General features: G+C 43.5%; 6 protein-coding genes across 6 annotated transcripts; all 6 read right to left on the bottom strand.

Annotated features, from left to right (window-relative positions):
* Window positions 1-431: 431 nt before the first annotated feature.
* On the bottom strand, window positions 432-2039 carry Asppvi_003752 (uncharacterized protein; the record flags this gene model as incomplete). The annotated part of the gene is made up of 3 exons (XM_043299713.1): window positions 432-829; window positions 921-1407; window positions 1470-2039. The coding sequence occupies 3 exons, from the start codon at window positions 2037-2039 to the stop codon at window positions 432-434; spliced, it is 1455 nt and encodes a 484-aa protein (XP_043155648.1).
* Window positions 2040-9558: 7519 nt separating this feature from the next.
* On the bottom strand, window positions 9559-10008 carry Asppvi_003751 (uncharacterized protein; the record flags this gene model as incomplete). The annotated part of the gene is made up of 1 exon (XM_043299712.1): window positions 9559-10008. One exon carries the CDS (start codon window positions 10006-10008, stop codon window positions 9559-9561), a length of 450 nt encoding a protein of 149 aa, XP_043155647.1.
* Window positions 10009-13568: 3560 nt separating this feature from the next.
* Window positions 13569-14066, bottom strand: Asppvi_003750 (VOC family protein; the record flags this gene model as incomplete). The annotated part of the gene is made up of 1 exon (XM_043299711.1): window positions 13569-14066. One exon carries the CDS (start codon window positions 14064-14066, stop codon window positions 13569-13571), a length of 498 nt encoding a protein of 165 aa, XP_043155646.1.
* A 1005-nt stretch (window positions 14067-15071) lies between these two features.
* Asppvi_003749 (uncharacterized protein) lies at window positions 15072-15606 on the bottom strand (the record flags this gene model as incomplete). The annotated part of the gene is made up of 2 exons (XM_043299710.1): window positions 15072-15287; window positions 15379-15606. The coding sequence occupies 2 exons, from the start codon at window positions 15604-15606 to the stop codon at window positions 15072-15074; spliced, it is 444 nt and encodes a 147-aa protein (XP_043155645.1).
* Window positions 15607-16032: 426 nt separating this feature from the next.
* Window positions 16033-18270, bottom strand: osc3 (oxidosqualene cyclase helA; the record flags this gene model as incomplete). Its single annotated transcript, XM_043299709.1, has 1 exon — window positions 16033-18270. One exon carries the CDS (start codon window positions 18268-18270, stop codon window positions 16033-16035), a length of 2238 nt encoding a protein of 745 aa, XP_043155644.1.
* A 476-nt stretch (window positions 18271-18746) lies between these two features.
* cyp5081A1 (cytochrome P450 monooxygenase helB1) lies at window positions 18747-20300 on the bottom strand (the record flags this gene model as incomplete). Its single annotated transcript, XM_043299708.1, has 1 exon — window positions 18747-20300. One exon carries the CDS (start codon window positions 20298-20300, stop codon window positions 18747-18749), a length of 1554 nt encoding a protein of 517 aa, XP_043155643.1.
* Window positions 20301-20805: the final 505 nt, after the last annotated feature.

Raw genomic sequence — 20805 nt, 5'->3', positions numbered from 1 at the left:
GGGAAAGCGCGGGGTCGGCAAGCTGCTGAAGTGAGGTGCTGTTCCATCTTGCTCTCGGACTCGGGCCCGGGTCCGGACTCGGGGCTCGGACATAAAACCCACCGACCAGTTCAACCTCCTCAATACAGGTATTTTCATACAGCCCTTATTGGTGTCAACAGCTAGGCTACGAATCCCTTGCCGAGATTTGATGACACAATATCGTCGCTTTCGATCGTCGAACATAGCCTTCGCTCCTAGGCGTCAATGCATCGTCTCCGTTCGATTTCCAAGTTGTGCTGGTCCGTTGCAGGAATTTAGAAACAAGTGAAACGCGGATATATGAACAATAAAGAGTTGCAAGGCATGGATCAGTTTGGCGTCTAACAGTCAAGCTAATGTTCTAAAGTTTCAGCTAACGTAATTCTCATGTCGACTGTCGTTCATCGATACTAATTTCCTTCGCGTGCTTTGTGGAGGGCAACCAAAACACCAGTCTTGTTACTTGGTCCAATCCGCATAATAGCATGATATGGATTCGCATCTCTGGAATCGATTCGCTCGTAGCGCATTACCAAACGAGCCAACATGTATGCAGCCTCCGTCATGACCATCATCTGTGCTGGGCACCTTCTAGGACCACCGCTGAAAGGCACGAACTCCCAGAAGGGCTTCAGCTCAAGGAAGCGCTCAGGACGAAAATCGTCTGCGTCTTCACCCCAGTATTCCCGATTGCGCTGCTGTACTGTCTTGGTGACTTGGACCATGTCACCTCTGCGGACGAAGATGGGGTACTGGCCGTCTTTGCCTCCGCCACGTGGGAGGGTCGTGTCGTTCATGCAGATACGGACTTGGGTGACGTTGTTTGGGTTTAGTCGCAGTCTCATCAAGACAGGCATTGAGAAACTTCAAGCCTCTGAGAGTGGAGAAGCTGAGTTGACCAACCGCTTCGTCCTCACCCCCTTGAACTGATGTCAGTACGTCCTCACGACATCTTGCCCACGCATCCGGGTGACGAGCCAAGTGCCAGAGGGCATTACTGATGAAGATCGAAGTTGTGTCGTTGTTCGGGACCAGCAGCAGGGCCAATTGAGACCGCAGGTCTTCGTAGTCGGAGTCGTGTGATGCCATGTACCATAGAAGGTCTTCCCGCTCAGGGCCTACTTTCTCTCCAGCAGCGATGCGTGCCTTGCGGGTTTCGATTTCTTTGTAAGTCGCTGTGATATGTGTGTCGACAAAGGCATGAACCTCGTATACTGCCTTGAGCCACCAGTCCCAGTTGAACCACTTGATCATGCGAACGACCTGCATACGCTGGCGACTGCCACGAAGAACATCCAGCATGGCCCATGTGATTTTGGCCTTGACTGGATGATTGAGGGCCCCCATAGGCTCGCCAAGGATGAAATCAGTGGTCAAATCCAGGAACTATGTTCGTATGAGCATTGTAATGAAACGTTCAAATTGCTTTTTTTGCAAGCGCGACTTACCCATCGCTGGAGCAGGGGCTGGATGTTGAATGTCTCTCCATCCGGCAGCAGTAGAGACAATAACGAGTCCACATACGGCCTGATCCGATCAGTGTTCGTATAAACATCGCGATTGAAGAACGGCTTCATGAGGAGACGGCTGAACACCCAGTCGTTCCCGTCAACGGTGTTGACACCTTTGTCTGCGAACGGGTGGAAAGCTTTCGTACTGCGTCGGAGAGGACTGATGCCAAAATCCTTCCAGTTGATCGCTGTCATAGCCTTAAGGTTATCCGTCTCGGTGGTGTAAATTTGGCGTTTTCCGAGAAAACGGATCTTGAATGTGCTCGGTTGGCCTTCATGCATAGCTGCCAGCCATGGGATAAAAGTCTCTCCACGGAGGGCCTTCATTTGGCTCAAGGCGAGATCGAATCCGAAAATGCGATCCCATTGAGGATAAGATGGGATAACGCCGCAGCCATGGGCTTTGCGTCCTTGGTATTCTTTGAATCGCCCCCACAGTATATTGAGGAATATGGCCAGTAACCCAGAGGCGACGGCCAGAGACCAAAGGTTGTCGACGATTATCATCGTGTGGGCAGGTTAACTTACTACTAGTACTTATTATATAATTAAAGAAGCTTCTCTTATAAGATCCTATATATCTAATTAAAGAAATTTATATAGATTATTTAGTCCTCTAAGAGTAGATACTTTATATAGTCCTCTTTTAAATAGATATAAAATCTATCAGCAGTATATTAAGGATATATATTCCCTTTAGTAGTCTAAAAAAATATAATATATCTTTACTAGTATCTTTTAACCACTATAAGACATTCTAATATCTTAGGTTTAAAGTTTAGGGGCAAGGCTATAGAAATACTTAAGCCTAGCTTAAGTTTCTTTATAGAGGATCAGGTCAGTCTAGTATTGATGTTCATTAGGATCTGTAGGAGGGAGAGGAGGTAGTAATATTAAGATAGACAGGTCCAAATACAAGGGAAAGGTGACTTTTTTTTAAAGTAATTTGACCAGTGATTGACTTTGCAGATTGATGTGGAAGGTGCGAAAGTGCTGGGGGGGGAAAAGGAAGGAGTGAGGATGAGCACTATTTTATATAGTATATAGGGAATTAAGTTTAAGGGAGCTAGATCTAGTTACTGAGGGGGCTATTATTAGTATTACTTCTTATTATGAGTTGAAATAGAGCAGATGCTCACTGAGGTTTGGAAGAGTGCTTGGTAGGTATAAAATATGATGGCACTGCTCATATTCCAATGGTATGGTAGTAATTCAATAGAAAACTAAGCATAGAGAAGAGAGGGAAGAAAGTATATACATAGCAGGGAGATATATAAACAGAGGGTGGAACAGTATAAACAATCCAAATAACCCTAAAGAGGTAAGTAGTTAAGATAGGCAGAAAGCTCTGCATAAAGAGTTAGCAGGGAATATAGTAATAGGTTATTACATTACCCCCCCTTTTAGGCTCCAGATACCCCCATCTAGGGTTTATCATTATCAGGGTGATCATTAAGGAATACCTTATCTTCTGCTGCTTATAGCTATTCTAATAGGTGCATTAGCAGGCCTGGTATGGCTGGATACTGGGTATAGAAGTTATAGAGTAATGTTAGGGAGTTCCTAAAATTTCAGGCTAGATACTAGGCAAGATTAATGTTATAACTAAGCCACCTTACTTAGTACTAGAGTTTGTAATAGTAGAGTTAGGATACTAGTATCTCCTTAACCTCCTACTTATCCCTATTATTAACTTTAAGTAGGGGAGCTAGGTCCTAGAGCTGGCTAGGTAGAGGAGGTATAGAGGGGGCTTTATAAAGCTTCTCAGGCATAAAGATAGGGTAGACTTTTATAGAGTCTAGGAGATCTAGTTAGAAGGTATTCCCCTCTTACTTTATAATTTAGTATAGCCCTATAAGCTAGTTAGTAAGCTTCTAACTAGGATAGTCAAGCTTCTAATCTAATATAGTAATAAAAATATAATTATTAATATTAAAGTTAATAGCATGGCAATACTTATTAGCCTATTATTTCTATTAATATTAAGTAGCTTCTATACCTCTATAAGTATATAACTAGATCTCCTCTATATATCTAGCTATCTACTATGCTTGCTTATAATTAATATTAAGGTCTAATAGGGTAGTAACTGCTAACTAGTTAAAGGATATATATAGTTTAAAGCCTCTCTTAATAAAGAAGGGTAATACCCCTATAAATTTACTTAAAAGCACTACAGCAGTAAAATTTAGTATAGATAGCTACTAGTCCTAGTTATCCTAGTAATAGTTAATAAATAGTTATAGTTATTATATAATCTACTAGTTTATAACTTCTATTTAGTTATTAGTCTATAGATAATATCCTAATAATAGCTTAAGGTAGATCTATAAGACTTTATATAGTTTATCCTAGAAGTCTGAGATAAACTATCCTCCTTTATCTAAGATAATTATTTCTAGTAAGCCAGTCCATGGGTAAATATAGGTAATAAAGAGATATACTATATTATAAGTAGTAGTTATCTTATAATAGGGAATAGTAAAGGCTCTCTTCCCTAGTTAGTCTACTATAATAAATATAGTATTAAAACCTGTCTTAGAGCATGGGAATAAATAGAAATCTATAGTAATATATTACTAAGGTTAGTTTAGGATAGGAAGGGGCTATAGTAGACCCAGTAGAGGGTCCCTATATATCTTTATTTAATAGTAGATAAGATAATTATCTATATAGTAGTCCACATCCTGTCTCTAGGAGGTCTAATAATAGTAAGTATAGATAAGTCTTTTTATCTTAGCCTTACCCAGGTGCATAGAAGATAGTAGGTAATAGATTTCATCTAGTAGATAAGTATATAGGTTACCTTTATTAGGCATTACTAGGTATTCTTAGAAGAGTAGAAGTCTATCTCTAAGTTCCTATTAGTCACTACCCACCTATATAAGCTCTTACTTAGGCTAGAGGCTATTATATAGTTAATTTACTTTAGATACTTAATCTACTATTAATATTAGGCTAGGGGTAATAGCTGCTAAGATTTAGGGGTTAAGGTGGTCAGGCTTAAGCATTAACTAAATTTAGTAATTATTAGTCCCTTCTAGGTCTTCTAGCCTAGAGAGTATATTAGCTAGTATATTAAGCTTCCTAGGCTAGAAAGTAATAAGGAAGCAGAAGCTAGATAGGAACTTATTCTATTAGATCTATTAGGGGTTCAGTTGCTGTTTCTATATAAAATATTATAATATCTAATAGTCTATAAATATCTTAAATAGTTTAGCTCTTTATAGGCCCTATAGCTTAGCTTACTATTCTTCTAGAGTATATATAATAGCTAATAGTTCTTAGTTATAGATGCCATAGTTATGCTCTACTAGATTTATAGTTTTAGAGAAGTATATAATAGGATACTACTCTTCCCCCTACTACTAAGAGAGTATACTAGTAACTATACTATTAGAGGTATCTATCTCTAGCTTTATAGATAAGGATAGGTTATAATAGATAAGAAGTAGAGCTTTAGTAAGGGTAATCTTTAAACAGCAGAATACCTCCTTATAGTTATTATTCTATATAAAGGGGATATCCTTCCTTATTAATATAACTAGGGGTTTAGTAATATAATTATATCCTTATATAAACCTTTAATAGAAGTTATAAAAGCCTAGAAATGACTAGACCCCTCTTATAGTAGTGGGAGCCTTCTACTTCTATACTATAATAACCTTTTCTAGGTTAACCTTAATACTATCTATTAAGATGATGAAGCTAAGATACTATATCTCTATTATATAGAATTTATACTTCTTAATTAAGGCTTATAGGCTATGCTTCTATAAGTACTATAGAATAATATAGATATATAGCTAGTGCTCCAACTTATTATTAGAATAGATTAGTAGATTATTAATAAATATAGTTAGATATTAATCTAGGTAGTTTATAAAAATACTATTTATAAAGTACTAGAATATAGCTAGTCTATTAGTAAGTCTAAAGGGTATTATCTTATACTTAAAGCTGCTATATTATAAATAGAAGGTAGTAAGGTTCTCTAAGGCTAGGTCTATATAAATCTAATAAAAACMCTAATAGATATCTAGCTTAGTAAAGATCTTTACTTTAGAGATATACTCTAAGATCTTATTAATTAAGGGAAGAGGGTAACAGTCCTTATATATTATAGTATTTAATTTATAGTAATTAATATAGAAGTATAGTCCTCCACCTAGCTTTTCTACTATAAGAATAGGAGAAGTAAAGGGAGTATTACTAGGTATAATAAATCCCTTATAAAGGTTATCTAGTATATATTCCCTTACTACTTCTAATTCTTCTATATTTATCTTATATAGGGGCCTATAACTAACTATATTCTCCTATTCTAGTTTAACTTTATAATTAAATTCCCTATAGTGAGGAGGTAGAGTATTAGAATTATATTTAGAGAAGATGTTAGCTAGGTCCTAATAAGGTTCTAGTAGTACTTATTTAATCTTACTAATCTTATCTTTAGTAATTACTAGACTATAATTAGTTAGCTAAAATATTAGAGACTAAGCTATAATTATTAGCTGCTAAGGGAGGGAAAGAGGCTATTTACCCTATTTCTTATTAATTAACTTATTAAGCTTATAGAGAGAAGATAAGAAGATAGTAGTATCTTTCCTATATATATATTAGTAGAAGGCTACTATATCTATTATAGTAATATTAATTACAGTCTTACTTAAGGGGTAAGTAGATTATAATTATAATATTAGTTCTATACTTCTTTTTTATAGAGCTTATTCTATCTTAAGGGCACAATGCTACTAATTAATTTCCTTTATTCTAGTAGGTTAGTATTATCTAGCCTTATAGGAAGGGGAAGTAGTGATTATTAGTATTATTAGGTCAGACTCCTTAGGGGGATTTAGCTTAGGTATCTCTTTAGGAGCTATAGGAGGAAGTACTAGGGGCTGAATATATAAGGGTTTAGAGGTCTATAGGGGCCCTTAGATTATTCTAGAAAAGAGGTACTATAACCTTATACTATAGCCCTATGGTTCTTCTATTAAGCTATATATATTTAAAGGCTTAGTTACTACTCTGGGAAGAACTATAGGGCTAGATATAGTTAGTAAGAGAAGAGAAGATAGAGCTAAGGGAGGGAAGGTATCCCTTTTATACCCTACTTATTACCTAGCACGGTATACTATATTATATTAGTAATCTTAGTTAATGGGTAACCTAATTAGGAAGTTATAAGGGACTTCCTAGTTTATTTATATAGCTATCTTATCTTAGTAGGTAGGTAGTATAGACTAGATTAATTATTTCTCTATATAATCTACTAGTATACAGTATTCTATAAGCCACATCCTTCCTAGTATAATATTATAGCATCCTAGGTCTAGTATAAGAAATAGTATCTATCTTATAATATAATTATCTATTACCATAGTTAATATAATAATATAGGTAAGAGGAATAGACTACTTTCTATTAAACCCTATAACTATATACTCCCTTTCTAAGGGTATAGTAGGTATTCTAAAATATTAAGATATCTAAATAGCTAAGGAAGTGGTTATATATATATATATATTTACTCTAGTATTAACTAGGGAGCTTATAGATACTAAGAATCTATTAATAAGGATAAGAGATTTTATTTTAAAACTATCTTCCTTATTACCTAATAGATTTTGTAAGTCTAAGTTATATAAGTTAATTAATTTCTTATCTAGGAAGGAGACTTCCCCTAGATGCTCTTATTTTCTGATTTAGAAAGGGACTTAATAGACTATTCTAATATCTTAAGCTATATAGCCTACTTTATAGGGTAGCTATAGCTAGTATATCTAACCTAGAAGTATATAAAGTATTTACCCTTATTTATAAGGTGCTTCCTAGTTTTATTATTAAGGTTACTAAGGGCTAGGGAGGCTATAGTAGTATAACTATAGAAGATAGTATTATCTATAGAGGGAGTAGTAGTAGCTAGAGTAGTAGTATAAGGTATTACTCCTATCCCTCTAGTATAAGTATTAGTGCTGCTATTCAGGTAAGCCTTAATTCTTTCTATATTCTTAATATTTATTACTATATAACTATAGTAGTCTATAAACTCCTAGAAGGTCTTATAATTATTATTATAAGTAGGTATAGTAAGCTCTTATATATAGAGAGATAGTTTATTATATAGATTATCTTTCTAGCTCTCTTTAGGGATGCTTACTTCTACTATAAGGTATAGAAATTTAGAGATAAAGTTATTCTATTTAACTAATAGCTTTATATAGAGGGTGTTATATTTCTACTTAGTAACTTATTTATAATTAGGGTCTGTGAATATATTTTTTAGGTACTTAAGGAGGTCTATAGAGTCCTAGTATAGATTAATAATATCTTTCTATAGCTAAGAGGTAATATGCTTCCAGGCATTGCCCTTAGTATAACTAGTTATATAGGTAATTCTTATTATAGGGTTAGAGAAGTGGTTAGTATTAGTAATAAGCTTCTGCTTAATAGCTAATAACTAATCTTTAAAATAAGGGTCCTTTCTATTACTAAGAAGAGAAGGGTCTAAAATCTTTACTAATTTACTACTAGCAGCTGAAGCCTAGAAACTAGTATTTCTAATACTAGATCTATAGGCTACCTATAGGGTAAAGTTATTTTATTTATAGATTACCTCTTTAAGCTTCTCTTAGGCCTTATTATATTTAAGGTTAGTAGTAATAAGCTAGGCCTAGGTCTATTTATATTCCTAATAAATCTATTTATTCTAGTGCTTAAGGTTATTAGTCTTACTCTAGCTCTTAATAAGTTACTTATTTAGAAGAGCTACCTCTGCATAGTTCTAGTTTACCTTTATATCTAAAGTAATATAGATTTAGGAGATAGCTTCCTAGTAGTACTTAGGGTCTATTCCCTAATAGATAGTAAATTCTTTATAGGAGATACTGTTAGCTAGCTTATAAATATCTTTATTAAGACTACTATTCTCTATCTAGTTAAGTAGGGTAGTTAGCCTTCTAGTAAAACTTAGGTCTGCTCTAGTATACTAAGTAAAGGGGTTATAGATTCTATTTTTAGCTCCTTACTAGTTCTTAAGCTCCTTAGTAGAAGCTATAGATCTAGCTATTATAATTCTTTATAATCTTAGTTAATAGATTATATTATTATCTCTAACTATTAGCATTATTAGCACACAAGGGGTTCTTTATAAGAGGAGGTAAGATTAGTACTTAATATAAAGAAGAATATATTTTTTACTAGATCTTAAACCTTCTAATAAAAGAGATAATAAAGGAAGTAATGCTTAGTTTTATATAATAGCACTGCTTATATTCTAATAGTATAGTAGTAATTTAATAGAAAACTAAGTATAGAGAAGAGAGGGAAGAAAGTATGTATATAGTAGGGAGATATATAAATAGAGGGTGGAATGGTGCAAACAATCTAAATAACCCTAAAGAGGTAAGTGGTCAAGATGGGCAGAAAGCTCTGCATAAAGAGTCAGCAGGGAACATGGTGACGGGTTGTCATATAAAATAGTAGTGTATAGTATATGCTTAAGTACTAAAGCAGTAGCTTACTAAGGGAAATTACAGGTGGAAATGCAGCTATTTATAGCMTCAGTAGCAGTTATTTTCAGCATTGATTTCACAGGTCCTCATATTCTGGTTATAACTAATGGAATAAGTCCCTTTAAGGCAAAAGCTATATAGTCAATCTTTTAAGAAAGCATCTGTACAGCACAACAGATTCTGGGTAAATATTATGGGCAAATAGGTGTGCTAGGCAAAAGAGTGGGCAAAAGCACTAAAGGCATCACAAACTCTCTGAGACATTTAAGCCATAGTTTTCTGTCACTCTAGTTATTAACTTTCCAGACTGGTTTGACAGGGTCAGGTGCATGCTTGGCTGTCCATACGCTGATAGAGATTTGCTAAGATAGAGAAGCAATTAACCCATAAGTAATAGCAGCAGATCTGAGCCCTTAAAAAGGACATAAGATAGGTTTGAATAAGCAGATATCTGTCCAGGGTTAGAAGATTTATACAGGTTGATCATATCTGTGTAACTCACTGCCTTTTTAATCACTGAATACTGCCCCGAGCTTGTCAATGTCTTTTTCCGCCCTTCCATAGAACCCATATAGCTTTCTACCACCAGCAGGTTGACCACATTTGGTACCACCAATTCCTCCAGCCTCGAAGTGGTCTTTCTCGTTGTGAGTCACAAGTCTTAGTGAATCAACACGCCCGGTTGACCCATATATATCCATCCAATCAAGTGAATCATTACCAAAATCATAACTGGTATGCAGTATTCTCTCCTGTTCGTCATCCGGGCAACATCCGGCCTGGTCGTCTCCATCCCCGGCCCATCTGACTTTGAGACCCCTCAGGACAGTAAATTTGTCAAAATCGGGAGGAGTGCCTTGGCCGTACCATACATCCAGTTGTTCGACGGGCTCATCACGACTATAGAGGTTAAATTCACTGCCACCATTACCTCCAGTTGTAGGGCCTTTCTTAACCATGATGCGGAATAATGTCTTTGGGATAGATATCTGAAAGAAAGATTCACATTGATGATTATTTCTTACTACTGTAGGAAGTTTCTGGAGTAGATGGGGATACCCAGTCATATATTTATATCCATGGTCTCTCCTCCCTAACGAGAAACAGGTTGGTTCTCAGACGTCTCTGTCGTCTTCAACAACCCACTTCTGTCTGTTGGTTAAGTTTCGTCATCCTTTACGTTGAGTCTTATGATCCATTACATTGCTCAAAGGAAGACGCATTCAGCAATGCTACATCACAATAGGGTCTCATGATCCATTAAACAGCTTGGAAGAAAATAGCTCTTGTCATACATGAAAGGTATTATTGCAGTTTCTAGATCATCATTAAGTTAATGATAATACATGAGTAGATGATTTCTGGTGATGTCGTCATAGTCTAGGCATATAGCTCCTATGGCCTCATGGCCTATTGAATAGCTTGGTGAAGACGCATTCAGTAGTGTTATATTACAAATAATGTACTCATGCATGTAGCTACAAAAGGTATCAACCTTTTCATTAGTTGGTTGTCATCTGCTCCACCAATTCTGCCTGTCATATTTGCCTCATGCTAATGCAGTTGTTGGTGTCATAATAGTATAGTCCTCTTCTTGCAGCTTTTGTATTTTTTATACATACTACTGCTATGATAAATACGGAGAAAACAAAAACCACTGGTGGCCTTTCCATTAGATTGAATATATGATAGACCTAAAATGCAGAAATTATGTAATAATTTAAACATCACTTCTATGGCCTATAAGAGTTGATTTAGAAGATAAAGAGAACAGGTTATGGGCTCACAGGCAGCGGGCTCGGGTCTAATTATAAGGAGTGAGAAACTGAGAATAAAGTGGCAGAATAGGTCAAGCTATATTTAAATCTAAAACATCACATAGTTAATGGCTAATTAAGAATTATTCAATACTAATATAACTTTACAAATAAGAGCAGAAGGAGTTGGATTAGATTTTGATTGGCAAGTGATTGGTGGTCGGCATACAAAAACTCTAGTGACGTCAAGTTGCTAACAGCCAGGCTTGACCCACTTTAGCAACTACAGCATTACATAATCAAAATCATGAGCAACTTTCACAAGAACATCCCTCATATTACAGCATTCTCAGACACAACTATGTACCCATGTTTCTTGTTTTGCACCGATTGTACCATCACTTTCCTCTTATTTACATGTCATACACATTATATCTACAGTGACCATGTCTTTGTTCAAGGCTATCAGGGAGAAACCCCCCTCTGCCCCCTCTGCCCCCTCGACCGCCTCCACCTTTGAATCTATCTCCCTACATCCTGAAGCTCAGGAGCACGCCTCCCAGTGTCTTTTTCACTAGGCTCTAAAGCAGATATTAGCTATGGATTTGTTTGCCATACGGTTTATAATTAGAAGTCTCAAAAAAAAGTAATGCGTGTCTGTCTTTGTTCGTGATATGTAGAGATGCGTTTTTAATCCTACACATCTAGTCGTCCACCCCTTGTGGGATAGGGGCTTTTAGTTTCCCGGCAGGTCTGTAATTTGTGATGGGCATGATTAGATGCAACTTCATAAGACAGACTAACTTGTAAGGACTCCAGCTGGGTATTTAGGTTTCCCACAAGGCCAAAAGACCAACATTTACCGCGAGGTGGGAACCACCTCTCGAGTCCACACTCATATAGTAGCGCACGGAGTAGATTTCTTACCTAGATGATACCGTGACCATCTACGTCAGACATGCCGCGGAGACAGGCAAGGCAGATGCGATGGCCGGAATGGGGTAGTAGTAGTCCTTGGTTGTCATATTAAACAGGCGGTATACAATACAAGCAGCCGGAAGCCACTAGCGACAGTTAATATACCGGAACTGAAACCCGAAATTCTAGTAGTGACGTTAATAAACACAATAGATAAAAGGCAATTGTGTCAAAAAAGTATACAGTTGACTGATTCACTTACAGCTAGTGCCCAAATGACATTAGATGCGATGCTTGAAGCTGCATGCGGATAAGATTGATATGCGCCCGTGGATCCAAAAGGAAACCTAATCCATGGTTATGTAAAAGCTTCCCATTGTTATTACTGATAAGCTTAGTTTTCGAACTCCGCTTCCAGCTAACGAGGTGGCGTGACTGCCAAGAGATTTCTGGGCTGGGCTAGACCTAGCAGCAATTCCTTTCGTGGAATATAACTGCCATGCTGCATCGCCATTCGTCAAAGTGAAAGATTGGAGGCTCTTCCTCATGATCCATAAAGCCAGACAACCAATAGATTACTTGCGACAGATCTAAACTACTTATTCGAATCCCACTGAGAGTATTAGGTCATGCTCAAGTCGCGGCAAGCGACGAATTGCAGCATAATCGCCTAACGTACAACGTACTTTTACGTAGGCTGGCGAGGACCCAATGACTGAAATGTTGCCGGATCTCACGTTATTTATATAAAGGGAGAGGGCGTGCATCTTGAGGAAGTACCAAAGCACAGCAAGGGCAAGGCGCATTACAGGCAGGGGTTCGTCGGGGGTATATCGTATCGGCACGCACCMATGGGGGAACGGAAGCACGCACCAGCGAAGTGACTGATAAATCAACCAGTCAAGCGAGCGCTACCAATCAGCGGGCGGAGAAGCCCAGCTCAGGTGCGCCGGTGACATCGCTTGGGAAGTAGCTCTGCCTGTGCTTTAGTACTTCCTATCCTCGCCCTTCCTCAGCACTAGATACACGCCCCTGCCCCTTATATAACGAATTTATTTTTCCTTCCCCCGTGTGAGAACCGGCGACATTTCAATCATTGGGACCTCGCCAGCATATGTAAAAGTAGCTTGTGCGCTACAGGCGATTGTGCTGCAATTCGTCGCTTGCCACGACTTGAGCAGGATGTCAGCGGGCAATGCCCGCCGACACCTGAATTTGGAAGAGCCGTCTCTGTCAAACCATTCGACACCACTAATTCATATGTTGGAACTGATGTTGGGACTGTTCAATTTTTCTTGTTGTCAGCGACAGGAGCACTGATAAGGCGTGGGTCACTTGGAATTCAGCTAATTTGCTATGGTCATCACCGGAATACCGGCCCGATGCTTCTATGGTGTCAGGGTCGACAATAGGTCTGGGTTGTGATTCGGGACAGGTGCTCGTTTTCACGTTCGATTCCCAGGGACTTTCACACCTCCTTTCCAGGCACTGAATCCCTTCTAGATCAAGTATATCACATGTAATGTCGTCAATCACAATATCAAATGCTTTTGCAAATGGAGGGATAACGAAGAGAATCATTATAGGACTCTGCATTTCCACCTGCATGTCTCCTATGTATTGGGGGCACTCCCATTTTTGCAACGCGACTCACCAATTAAAAGAAGGAAGACAACGGCAAGAATGCAGATACTGTAAACACCTAATATATATCATGGCATACTTGATCCCGCGCCAGACTCTTGAGCGCGTCGACTTCTGTCGCTGCCTATCGCGCGTATCAACTTCTACGGTGAGTATTGACGTCACTTATCCAAGCAGAGAAATCCAGTAAAGGAGTTGGCTTATTCCCCGTCGAAAGCCTTGCGTAGCCCGACTATGTCAAGCTTCTCCATATGCAACATAGCAACATATGCACGGTCCCGTTTCTCTATCTCTGTACTGTTCAGCATCTTGCGGAAGTCGTCAGGCACAATCTGCCACGACAGGCCAAACTTGTCCGCCAGCCAGCCGCACTGCCTCTTGCTCTTATCGCCGCCCTCGCCGAGCTTGTCCCAATAGTAGTCGACCTCGGCCTGGTCTTTGCAGTTGATTATGATAGAGATTGCCTCAGTGAATTTAAAGTAGGGGCCTCCATTGAGGCCGACGAACTTCTGATCATTGAGCTCGAAATCGATCATCATGAGGCTGCCGGCCTCGCGCCCGTGGAACTCCTTGCCGGCTTCGGGAAAGTAGTGGCGCCCCGTAACTTTGGAGTTCTTGAATATGGAGGTGTAGAACAAGGCAGCTTCTTCTGCTTGGCCATCGAACCAGAGGCAGGTCGTGAGTTTGTCAACGGACATTAGGCTAGCGGTGGCGAGCTAGGCAGGAGCGGAATGACTTGCGATAGCAGATGTGCCAAAATACGTCTTGTAGTATAAGCAAAGAATTGATGACAGGTTCATATGTGTTGCAACCTACTAGCTTCTATCGTTGTCGGGTTCGTTGGAGTTTGAGGGATGCACGTGATTTAAGAGGCCAAGGAAAATAGGCAGCAGTGCGGTTATCGTCGGAGCATCTAGACCAATGGAAAGGCAAAAGGAGATCAAATGAACCTGATCAGGATGGGTATACTGCGATCTGTCTGCTCAGGGAACTACTCTGGGCAGCGAAGTAACACACGCCGTACAGCGCTGCACGACAGTTGCCATACCATATATATTGGGTCCTGGGTCATAGGCGGATATTGTGGTCCTTTTAGCATGTAGCCTACGTTAGGAAACAAGTGACCCTGGCTGAATGATGGCACCTAAACTGACGCTGGACCGTCCGTCCAACCCACATTTTGGCCCACCCGTTCCTACAGGCCCTTTTATTCCCCACCCTCTATTCTCCGCCGTCCTTTATTTCCCACCGCCCACTATTTACCACCCTCTCCTTTCACCAACCCCTCTTGGAAAAAACTCTATGGCCCGATAGACTGCAATGCTTTGGAGTTAACCACTAATTAACTGGTTGTAATAGGTAATAGGACTTCTTGTCATAATGAATAAGGTACAACTCTCCAAGGTTGCAGGTAGTTCATCTCTGACAAATGCACAATGATTGTTTACTATTATGAAGGGAGCTTCAATGGGTGCTTCCTGGCAATGTCTTAACCGCAGGGCGGCCTTGGTGGGGAGCTGCGCCCCCAGCAAAACTAGTCAGCAGAGCTGATCCCAATGGGTGCACGCGGGCTTTACAGGCACACTAGCAGACCAGGACCTAGTGACTGGTATAGTTAGATATAGCGCGACAAGACAAACCAAGTAATACCCAGATAGTCCCTCCTGGATGGCAGGGGCTGATGTCCGGGCCCAATGAAGTTGCTAGAAGCAGGGTTCGCGGCGCGCACCAGGGGGTTCGATGCTATTTATTTGGCTCCTGTTGTAACCAGGCAGTCGCAATCCAAGCTGCACCTGAGAACCCAGGAGAGTCCTCAGTGCATGTTCCATGTTGGTCTGGCAGATCAAGGAGACTGCATCGCCGCTATGTACCAGAGGCTTGGGTGCCATGCTTGTATGAGGGTTTTCCACATCGTCGGCCTGCGGTGTGTCATGGACAACATTATAGATATCCAACTGGGTTATCCGGCATTAGCTGCCGGTTTTGGACAACAGAGCTTTCGTTCCTTACAGTGAAATTCGACACTAGGAACATGAGAACCGGAAAAAGCTGTTCAGTGTCTGGGCAGGTGCGGACTGGCACCCCTGAGCTGAAAGGCAGTGTTTTCTGCGTGCAGTCTTCGGACCAGTTGGCGAGAAAACCGTCTGGGGCCCATCCGGCCCATCCTTGGATAAATTTCTCCAAGGTTGTCGCTTGGACTTCAGCTGGTGCAGGCATAGCTGTAGGGGATGTGCCCATGAGAGGGTAATTTTGACTATACTCAGCCCTTACAATGTGTTAAGTTGAGGAGACTCCTACCCTGCAGTTGTGAATACAAGCATGAGATTGGATTCTAAAATCCTGAGGCAAGGCGGAATTAACCCTGAGATACAGTATATCAAACGTATTTGACATGTATGGACCAGGAACAGAAGATAGCTAGATATCATCATATGGAGAGCCAAAACCAAATCCATAGAAGCTGAGGTTTCAACTGAACTTGCGCCCACATAGGCATAGTATAGAGGCTGAATCATCCAGAGGTCCTGCAACTCTATGTCTAGAACTGCGAGATGAAGATTATGGGGCTAGTATTAAATTGCGAAAGTTGGTTATCACAACTGCGGTGGCTATGAGACATGCGTGCTACTTGACCATAAAGGCAGTATTCGATGTCACTCCGTATCACACTAGTTGTGTAGCTAGACATTCATCTCCATGGATCGCGGCATACCTTCCCAGCGCCATCAGGGTAAAGTGAAACTTGTAATTCGGATACCGCATTCCGCCAGGGGGAGCAAACACTCCTTCCAGCGCCCCGGGCAACCACTCCCCGGTATCCTTCTGCTCCTTCATAAGATACGCCACACCGCGACGAACGGCCTCATGGTTCCCACATCGTGCCGCTAGCAATCCTATCACCGCATAGGCGGTATTAGTCACCTGGCTCCCGTCCGGATGGGGTAGGTACTGCTTGAACCGAACGGTATCCAAGCTCTCACCCCACCCACCGTCGGAATTCTGGTGCTGCAGCAAGAAACTACAAGCCCGCTGGCATGCGGCGCAGTTGGACTCATCGCGACCCACGCAGGCCAGTCCCTGCAGCGCAAACATGGTCGCATACGTGAAACAGACCCCCCAGCTGGCGAACCAGCCGCCATTGGGGTACTGAGACCGCAGCAGGTAGTCGACACTCCGGGAAATACAGGCATGGATATCCCGTGCTCGGTAGGTAGGGTACTCCCGGGCGAACGTCGTCAGACTCATGATCACGGAGCTGGTACATTCCGGATACAGGTTATCCGTCATGACGTTCTCGTAAAGCTCCGTGATGTTGAGCAGTTCCAGGAACTTTGGCCCCCGCACGGGCTCGTAAGCCGAGAACCCACCACCGGCATTCTCCATCCCCAGGATCAAATCGACGGCCTGCTGGAGCCGCTCGTCGGAGATGCGCGAGGGGAAGCCCTCGATCCGCTGCAGGAGCACGACGACCTTGACGGCCTCAGCAGTTGTGTCTGACACGGCGTAGGATTGGTCGCGTGTGCTGAAGGGCCAGGCGCCGCGAGTCGGCTGCCGGTAGACGTGGTGCACGCCGAGAGGATCTTCGCGGATCTGCGAGTTGTCGATGAATTCGAGGGCTTTGCGTAGGATGGCCTGGTTTTCGGGCTGCGCGGCCAGTCCGGCGTCGATAGTGGCCTGCACCGTCAACGCCGTATCCCACAGCGAGGTCCCGTTTGTGCCGGAGGCGGCCAGACCCTCGCGGCACAGCCACATCGGGTCGATGAAGCGGTCGCGCATGCCCCGGATCCAGTGGCTGTCCCGGCCGTGGGCGTGATACAGCACCAGCATGTTCGAGGCGAAGCTCACGGGGGCGATGCACAGGTAGTGGGTGTTGCTGGTTTCCGTTTCGATCTGGAACAGAGCTTCGTTGAGCGCGCGACGCCGCAGGAAGGGGATCTTGAAGGTCTCGTACGTCGCCAGAGCAGAGGTAAAACTGCGTTGGATCCAGGTTGCGTCTGTGAGGCGGTCCGCGGCGCTGACGTTGGTACGCTGCGCCGGCCAGTTGATCTGTTCGTAGGGGATATCGTAGAGCTCGTCGCGCAGAGCCTGCACGAGATTGTTGGGCGGCATCGAGAATCGATGGCCGTACAGATAGCTCATGCTGATGTAGACATGACGGGTGTGCACCCACCATTTCCCCGGATTGAAGGGCAAACTTGCAGGCACGAGCAATGGCTCCGGCGGTAAGGGGATCATCCCTTCCCACTCGTACACGCCGAGGACGCACAGCCAGAACTTGCCCCAGGTCGGGGTGGCCCTGGCGCTTCCCAGTCGGAGCAGGGTGTTGCGCGCCCTTGCCATCGCTGGATGGTCCGGTCCCAGCCCCAGGATCCTCAGCATGCAGTAGTTCATCACCGTCCCGAAGACGGTCGACGGGGACTGGATGAACAGGCCCCATCCGCCGTCCTCGTTGACCACGTTGAGTAAGTACCGGCACATTTCCTGCTTCATGTGGGAGTCTATAGGGATTCCCACGATGTACCTCGCGATGATCATCCCGCTGGTGACGAACAGGGGGCCGTCATCGTTGCATCCCCAGTGCCCATCGGCTGTCTGCAGGCGCTTGAAGAATTCCCATCCGTTTTCCACAGCCTCCAGGGCGCGGGTAGCGCGAGGCCGCGCAGGGAGTTCATACGGTAGACCCAGCCAGTACTTTTCCAAGAAACTTTGCGGTCGTTTTCTGGCGTCGTCCTCGGACTCTAGATACTCCCACATGTGTCGGCCGTTGTCGACGTTGAGCCGCCATCGCGATAGATCGGTACCGAAATCGCTGGCGGCTTTGGTGTTGGAGAATTTGGCCTTGCCGATGACCGTCGCAGGCATGCTGCTGTCTGTAGCCATGGTTACAGGCAAGAGCTCCATTGCTACCTGCTGTGGGCCTTGCACGAAGGACTTTATACTGAATCTCACCCACTATCAGTACCGTCGCAAGACTGCAAATGGTCTGTATTACCATGCTCGTCTTTTTGGTTTTCCTTACACTTTGTTATTTGCATTATTTTCAAAAAATATAAAAAAAAGGAAATCTCTGAAACAGACAGTACGACAAAACGAGGCAGGCGACTCCGACTTCCTAAAAGCCGAGCATTCTGCATGCTCGCCCTAATGCATGAGGAACGCCACTGCGTGCTTAGCAGTCAATCGATTGTAACGTCTAACTCGTCCTGACCCTTGGCCAGCTGCTTACGGACTATAGAAACCAAGAAGTGGTATGCGCCTTATCCAATGCAGATTTCTAACGTGTCAATCAGGGCCATTTGACCGGCAATTCGCTCCACTTCTTAAAACTAGTTACATTACACGAGACGAGCAAGAAGAATACTCTCCAGCGACTGCTGTCACTCGGCCCTCCTGGTAATCACCATCCGACAGTCCCTCTCCGGCTTGGCCGGGAAGGACGCAATGAAGCACTTGGCGGGCATGAGAATCGGCAGCCCATTCTCATCTGTGCAATGCGGCCCAAATTGGCTATCTTCCGTCAGCGCAATGTCGTAGTCCTTGAGGACGTTGGCGACGATGGTGAGCATTTCCACCCAGGCGAGGTTCCGTCCAAGGCAGTTCCGCAGACCATAGGAAAAGGTGAAGAGCAACCGCTTGTTGGTCTCGTTATGGAGGAATCGGTCCGGGTTGAACCGCGATGGGTCGTCCCAGAGACTAGGATGCATACTCGGCGAGCGCAGATTGACGTAGATCTCTGTCCCGGGCGGAATGTAATGTCCCTGCAGGGTGATGCCAGTAGAATGGGAAATGCGCGGAGTCAGTCCGGCCGTGGTAGGCGAGTGCCGAAGAGCCTCGTACACGCAGGCTTCGACATACGGCAAGCTGCTGCGCACGTCCTTGTATGTCACCAAGTGGCTCAAGGGGAAGGTGCTGCGGACCTCGTGGGCGGCGCGCCGGAGAGTCTCTGGGTAGAGCAGCAGCAGGTGAAACGTCCACATGATGGCGGATGAGGTGGTCTCGCTCCCCGCCAGCATCATCATGATACTCTCGGCCTGCACCTCATGCGGGCTCATCTTGACTTTAGACTCGGGGTCCTCCGCGTCGAGAAACGCCTGCAGCATGTCCGAGGGCTTCTCCGTGGAGTCGTCAGCCAGCAACTGCCTGCGCATGTCGACAGCGTCGCTGCTGAACGCCGCCAGCTCGCGATACATGATCTTCCACGGCCGCATGATAAGCGAGAACGGCAGCAGCGACAGCAGGGCCAGGACGACGGGCGACTCCAACATGTCCATGATCAGCCCGGCCCATTTCATGATTGACGAGCTACCGCGGGAGATGGCGTTTAAGTTGCGTCCGAACGCCAGTGCACTCATGATGTCGAACGTCACGAGCTGGGTGTCGGTGCGGTAGTTGACCTCGGTTTGGCGCCCGCCATTCGCTGCTATTAAAGCATCCCATTTCGTGCGGATGGCCTGGTATCCATGCTGGAGGATTAGAGGCTCTGCGCGGCCCAGATAAGCGTAGTTGAAGAAGGGACCTAGCTGCCGCCGGCGACGGCTGGCCAGCTCTGGCTCCCTGAGCGAGACGATATTGGGTGTGTTGCCGTCGTTGAAGATGTCAAAGAAGGCGGCCTTGCGAAACTCCTGGGACCCTAGCACGGCGCGGATGTCGTCTGGGTGATTGATACAGACAGCACGGGGTTTGTAGACATAAACATCACCGTACCTGGCGACGTCCTTGTCGACGGTCTGGGTCACTTTCCCGGAGAAGGTGTCGACATTGGCGCGTTTGGTGGTTAGTCGGGCCAGAAGGGGGCCAGGAATGGAACAGAGGGGAGAGAAGAAATAGGCGTCAATCAGGCGATAGGTGAGGGCTCCGACGAAGATTGCCGCGAACGCCTGGAGTACGCTGATTGCGTTCAGAAAGTGCCCAAGCTCAGCGACTCTGATCATCGTGGAAGAAGTGGTCTCCCCCTGAACAGTATGAATCAAAGCATTGTAGAGGAAACCTGCCGTAGAGTTGGGTCTATCTCACCTGTGCCTCTTCGATCCAAACATTGGACCAGGCCAGGGGTCGGCAAGCGGCCTGATAGCAGGGTCGTATACAGATACGAGGATCAACAACTCAATCTCGTATTGACCTGGCTGGAGGCATCTAGGTCGAGCACGGACGCAGTTGACAGACAGATTTAAAAATTTCAATCAAGTATTTCGACCTAGTATTTCTCATTCCTTGGCGATTGTGGAGATCATCCAATGTTATCATTTTCGCTAAAAAGACTATTGGTCAATTGGAGGATCGACGTCGTATTCCAGCAGGATCGGAGAAACACGAGGTTATTCCCTGTTCATTTTCCAGATTGAGGCAAAAACCCACCTGTTTACTTCAGTTCCTTATCAAAAGCGATCACCTTTGGTGTTACATGCAGATGCAAGCCTCTGTATCAGGAAATAGAAG

Source organism: Aspergillus pseudoviridinutans (assembly GCF_018340605.1).
Source record: "Aspergillus pseudoviridinutans IFM 55266 DNA, scaffold_2, whole genome shotgun sequence".
NCBI classification, from domain to species: domain Eukaryota; kingdom Fungi; phylum Ascomycota; class Eurotiomycetes; order Eurotiales; family Aspergillaceae; genus Aspergillus; species Aspergillus pseudoviridinutans.
The sequence above is the reverse complement of the archived record's forward strand: the minus strand, read 5'-3'. Positions and strand labels throughout refer to the sequence as shown.